Source organism: Babylonia areolata, chromosome 12, assembly GCF_041734735.1.
Source record: "Babylonia areolata isolate BAREFJ2019XMU chromosome 12, ASM4173473v1, whole genome shotgun sequence".
NCBI classification, from domain to species: domain Eukaryota; kingdom Metazoa; phylum Mollusca; class Gastropoda; order Neogastropoda; family Buccinidae; genus Babylonia; species Babylonia areolata.
The window spans coordinates 11686343-11693209 of record NC_134887.1 but is presented as its reverse complement, the minus strand read 5'-3'; the positions used below and the strand labels follow the sequence as shown (position 1 = coordinate 11693209).

Sequence of the window (6867 nt, the reverse complement as noted above, 5' to 3'; positions counted from 1 at the left end):
CAAAAGGGACGGGCACAACACCACACCACACCACACCACACCATACCACACATCATCACACCACACCACACCACACATCATCACACCACACCACACCGCACATCATCACACCACACCACACCACACCACACCATACCATACCATACCACACATCATCGCACCACACCACACCACACATCATCACACCACACCACACCACACCATACCATACCACACCATACCATACCATACCACAACACGCAACACCACACCACACCACACCACACCACACCACAACACGTAACACCACACCACACCACACCACACCACACCATACCATACCATACCACAACACGCAACACCACACCACACCACACCACACCAAACCACGCAACACCACACCACACCACACCACACCATACCACACCACAACACGCAACACCACACCACACCACACCACACCACATTACATCACACCACATTACATCACACCACACCACACCACACCACATTACATCACACCACACCACACCACACCACACAAACACTACACCACACCACACCACACCACACCACACCACACAAACGTAAAGCAATACAGCATTAACAACAACAACAACAGAGTTTCAGTTTCAGTTTCAGTTTCAGTTTCTCAAGGAGGCGTCACTGCGTTCGGACAAATCCATATAATTATATACGCTGCACCACATCTGCTAGGCTAGATATCTACCTGATCAGTAAGCATTATTCAACCTTGCTTAACCCCGCCCACTCTGTGTAGACCTGAATATATCTGGACCTTGCAATTGGAATGAACTTCCTCTTTCGCTTCGTCAAGTCTCCACACTCAGCTCTTTCAAATCTGGCCTTGAAACCCACTTCTTCCCAAAATAGCCTCCCTTCCCTGCCTCTTCCTTGTCTTTAGTTTCTCCAGTTTTAGAGTTATGCGTGCGTGAGAATGACTGGTGCGAAAGCGCTTAGATTTGTCTATGCACAAGATTCAGCGCTATATAAGTACCATTATTATTATTATTATTATTATTATTATTATTACTATTATTATCTTCCGCAGACCCCTTTTTAGTCAGTGATAGAATAGTCAGGTATCGACTGTGATCGACGGGCGCAATAGCCGAGTGGTTAAAGCGTTGGACTTTCAATCTGAGGGTCCCGGGTTCGAATCACGGTGACGGCGCCTGATGGGTAAAGGGTGGAGATTTTTACGATCTCCCAGGTCAACATATGTGCAGACCAGCTAGTGCCTGAGCCCCCTTCGTGTGTATATGCAAGTAGAAGATCAAATACGCACGTTAAAGATCCTGTAATCCATGTCAGCGTTCGGTGGGTTATGGAAACAAGAACATACCCAGCATGTACACCCCCGAAAACGGAGTATGGCTGCCTACATGGCGGGGTAAAAACGGTCATACACGTAAAAGCCCACTCGTGTGCATACGAGTGAACGCAGAAGAAGAAGAAGACTGTGATCAGTCTACAGACGGAAGAAGGAAGACTGTGATCAGTCTAAGACGGAAGAAGGAAGACTGTGATCAGTCTACAGACGGAAGAAGGAAGACTGTGATCAGTCTACGGGAGGAAGAAGGAAGACTGTGATCAGTCTACAGACGGAAGAAGGAAGACTGTGATCAGTCTACAGAAGGAAGAAGGAAGACTGTGATCAGTCTACAGAAGGAAGAAGGAAGACTGTGATCAGTCTACAGAAGGAAGAAGGAAGACTGTGATCAGTCTACAGAAGGAAGAAGGAAGACTGTGATCAGTCTACGGGAGGAAGACTGTGATCAGTCTACGTGAGGATGAAGGAAGACTGTGATCAGTCTACGGGAGGAAGAAGGAAGACTGTGATCAGTCTACGGGAGGATGAAGGAAGACTGTGATCAGTCTACGGGAGGATGAAGGAAGACTGTGATCAGTCTACTGGAGGAAGACTGTGATCAGTCTACGGGAGGAAGAAGGAAGACTGTGATCAGTCTACGGGAGGAAGAAGGAAGACTGTGATCAGTCTACGGGAGGATGAAGGAAGACTGTGATCAGTCTACAGAAGGAAGAAGGAAGACTGTGATCAGTCTAGAGAAGGAAGAAGGAAGACTGTGATCAGTCTACAGAAGGAAGAAGGAAGACTGTGATCAGTCTACGGGAGGAAGAAGGAAGACTGCATGTAGAACTATTCATGTACCTATCAGAGTGGATTTCTTCCACTACAGAAGTTTGCCAAAGGGCAACACTCTCGTTGCCATGGGTTCTTTTTTCACTGCGCCAAGTGCGTTCTGCACATGGGACCTCGGTTTATCGTCTCATCCAAGTGACTTAACGCTTGTTTTTTGTTTTGTTTTTTGTTTGTTTGTTTGGTGGTGTGTTTTTTTCAAGTCAAACTTGGGAGGAAAAGGCGAGAGTGTGGAATCGAACCCAGGTCCTCACGGAAATAACGAAACACCACACCACACCACACCACACCACACCACACCACACCACACAACACCACACCACACCACACCACACAACACCACACCACACCACACCACACAACACCACACCACACCACACCACACAACACCACACCACACCACACCACACCACACCACACCACACCACACCACACAACACCACACCACACCACACAACACCACACCACACAACACCACACCACACCACACCACACCACACCACGCAACACCACACCACACCACACCACACAACACCACACCACACAACACAACACCACACCACACCACACCACACCACACCACACCACACCACGCTACACCACACCACACCACACCACACCACACCACACCACACAACACAACACAACACCACACCACACCACACCACACCACATAACACCAACACCACAACAAACAACAACAACAACAACTATAACACAACTCTCAAGCCCCCCTCCCTCCCCCCCATCCCCCCGGCAACCCCCCCCCACCCTCCCCCCACCCCTCCCTCACCCCCAAAGATTAAAAAAAAAAAAATCACCCTTACCACCTCCTCCTCCGCCACCACTACCGTAACCAGCAGCCGCCTTGCCACGCGTGTGCCGCGAGGTCCTGCCGCTTTCCCCGCCACTGTCCGTCGGCATGACAATCAGGTTCTGGAAACGCGTCTCGAAGTCCTCTGTCTTGATAGAATCGTTGTCCGTCGCATAGCCCGTAGCAGCAGTAGCAGCAGTAGTGGAGGTGGAGAGCGCTTTAGGTGTTTGCGTAGGTCCGGAGTGGTGGTGCAGGGAGGGGTAATGGAAAGTGTTGTGGGGGGGTGGTGCGTCCAGGTAGGCGGCGAAAGGGGTGGGCGGGGTGAGGGTGAGGATCGGGGGTTGTAGTGGTGGTAGTGGTGGTGGTGGTGGTTCTTGTTGCTGTGGGAAGGTGGAGAGGGAGGTTGGGGGTGGTGTGGTGCCTGCGAGAAAAGATAATTGTATATATTTAACGATAGAGCAATATTTTTTAATTTTCTTTTAATTATAATACAGAGACAGGCGACATGAATAAAGAACTGATTGAATCGAAATTTTCATTTTCAGTTTTGATGGTTTAAGTTGAAAAAAAAAAATTATAAGGCACACGCGTTGATACACACATGCGTATTAGATGACCGTTTATTTCTTTGTTCCCTTTGTTCTTTGTTGTGTCTATTAATCCTTCGGGATTTTATGACAATAAATGAAGTCAAGTCAAGTCAAGTCAAGTCATACGTCCCCACGATGATGGAGTCTCCCGTCGGACCGACGGATGAGTAAGACAGGCAGCCTTATCTGTCGGTGTGTGTCCTCATATGCAGGGCTAGCTCGTCGGTCCGACATTAGCCTGGTTGCCTGACCAGCACAGGTGACTTTTTTTTTCTTTTTTTTTTTTTTTAGTGAAGAGGAGTTGTGCAGTCCCTTCCCCACTCTCTCGCCTACCGACGCTCACAGTCCCACAGGTGCAAATAGAACGGCCTCGACAGATGCAGGTTTTTTTCTTCGGAGTTCCGTCTCCTAGGAGGACTTCCAGCCAAGGATAAGAGCTCCCCCTGCCCTTTGGTCATCCTCTTCCGCCTTCACAGCCGCTGGGAAAGGTTTCCTCCTCTGCCGGGTCTGTCGCTGGGAGACTTCACATGCGGCAGGTAGTACTACTGGGTTACATGGTACCAGTAGCAAGGGCTCTGCCCCTGACCTGACGCATCACGTCCACACACGCGCGCATTAAGTCCCCGACCTCCCGCTAAAAAAAAAACAACACAAAAAACAACAACAACACAAAACAAAAGAAAAGAAACCCAACAAAAACAAACACACACATTCAATAAGAGAAACACACACACACACACACACACACACACACACACACACACACACACACACACACACACACACACACACACACACACACACACAAACCCCTACCTACCTACCTACCCACCCGACAACCACTCCAAAGAAAAGCCAACGCTTTTCATGACACACCTTTCTTTTGAAGCATGATTTCTTTGAAGCGGGAGTCAATCTGTTGCACCACCACCGAGTCCAGATCGCTGAGAAAATCCTCTGTGGTCTGTGTCGCTCGCGCCTCGTCTGCATGTGGCGGACACACAAAAAATGAAATAAACATTTCTGAGGGAAACAAAAAAAACAACAGCAAAAAACAAAAAAAAACCGTACACAGACGCAGTAGAGATAGACAAACGTGTATAAACAGAGACACACATACAACATACGGACTAACACTACACATATTCAAACACACAGACACATAAACACGGACAAACACAGACACACAGACACACACACACACACACACACACACACACACACACACATGCGCGCGTGCACATATACACACATAAACGCACGCACACATGTAGACACACATACCCCCCCCCCCACCCCCCACCCCGCACACACATACACTTCCCTATGCGTGAGCTCACACACACACACACAGACACAGACACACACACACAAACAAACAAACACACACATACAATTCCCAATACCCACCCACCCCCCTCGCACCCCCACCCCCTCCGACACACACACACACACACACACACATACACACACACAACACACACACAACACACACACACACAACACACACACACACACACACACACACACACACACCATCAGTCAGAGTGGCATCCGTGTAGATTTCAGCGGACCCGGAGATTCTCTGCTGTTCCTGTTCTGACGCCGTTCCACTGGCGGTGGGTCTGCGGTGGTCCTTGGAGTCTGCAGGAATGGATAGAATGTGTAGACGTCTCCATTTCTCTTTTGGTTCTGACCACAACACATTCCCAGTTATAACCCTAACTAACAAATAACGAATACGAAATTGTTTATTCAGATTTAGGCCTAAGCCCCTTACTGAAGGGGTAAGTCACAATTATATCAATCACACAAACCCTTTTCAAAAAACACATTGTTTAACATTTACACTTCAGATGCTTAACAAATAACGAAGCCAGGAGATGAAATGATTAACTAATAGTAAAAGAGCTTCCTTTTTTTGAGGAAGTGTCTGGGTTTGTTCCAATGTAAGGTTTTATTGATCTGTGTGCTAGCTGAATCGGTGGTGTAAGCAGCACTGACTTGAAGTTGTGTACCTTGTGAATGGAGAGAGTTACCACTCTTTACTATGTGTAACCCTAACCTTACCCCTAACCCTTTACCCTTGGAATCTGCAGAATGGAACAGAAGCAGCAATCATCACAAATAATTTGCTGTTTATTTTTTGTTTACAACCACAACAGTAAACACGATCCAGTCATAGATCTAACAATGGAGTCTTGCAGAATGGAGCAGAATTAGAAATTATCTCAAATGATTTCCTGTTTATTTTTTGTTTACAACCACAACAGTAAACACGATCCAGTCATAGATCTAACAATGGAGTCTTGCAGAATGGAGCAGAATTAGAAATTATCTCAAATAATTTGCTGTTTATTTTTTGTTTACAACCACAACAGTAAACACGTTCCAGTCATAATTCTAAGAAGGGAGTCGTGCAGAAAGGAGCAGAATTAGCAATTATCTCAAATGATTTCCTGTTTATTTTTTGCTTACATCCACAACAGTAAACACTTTCCAGTCATAGTTCTAACAATGGAGTCTGCAGTTTGGAACAGAATCAGCAATCATCACAAATGATTTCCTGTTTATTTTTTGCTTACAACCACAAAAGTAAACACGTTCCAGACATAATTCTTACAATGGAGTCTTGCAGAATGGACAAGAATTAGCAATTATCTCAAATGATTTCCTGTTTATTTTTTGTTTACAACCACAACAGTAAACACGTTCCAGTCATAGTTCTAAGAAGGGAGTCTTGCAGAATGGAGCAGAATTAGCAATCATCTGAAATGATTTCCTGTTTATTTTTTGTTTACAACCACAAAAGTAAACACTTTCCAGACATAATTCTAACAATGGAGTCTTGCAGAATGGAGCAGAATTAGCAATCATCACAAATAATTTGCTGTTTATTTTTTGCTTACAACCACAACAGTAAACACTTTCCAGTCATAATTCTAACAATGGAGTCTTGGAGAATGGAGCAGAATTAGCAATCATCTGAAATGATTTCCTGTTTTTTGTTGTTGTTGTTGTTGTTTTGTTTTGTTTTGTTTTGTTTTGAACCACAACAGTAAACACGTTCCAGTCATAATTCCAACAATGGAGCCTGCAGAATGGACAGAATCAGCAATCATCTCAGTTGATTTCCGACTTCTGTTTCGGTTCTTTACCATCACACATACCCTGACATAACGCATACCCTGACATAACCCATACCCTGACATAACACATACCCTGACATAACCCATACCCTGACATAACACATACCCTGACATAACCCATACCCTGACATAACCCATTCCCTGACATAACCC

At 46.0% G+C, this 6867-nt stretch overlaps 1 protein-coding gene across 1 annotated transcript in view; it reads right to left on the bottom strand.

Moving 5' to 3' along the window:
• LOC143287834 (uncharacterized) overlaps positions 1 to 6867 on the bottom strand; it is a 230714-nt gene that overhangs the window by 215713 nt on the left and 8134 nt on the right. The window contains exons 4-6 of the mRNA XM_076596072.1: positions 5102 to 5257; positions 4442 to 4549; positions 2989 to 3396 (exon numbers count right to left, since the gene is read on the bottom strand). Of these exons, the coding sequence (XP_076452187.1) occupies positions 2989 to 3396; positions 4442 to 4549; positions 5102 to 5257 (672 nt within the window). The remainder of the gene's footprint in view (positions 1 to 2988; positions 3397 to 4441; positions 4550 to 5101; positions 5258 to 6867) is intronic.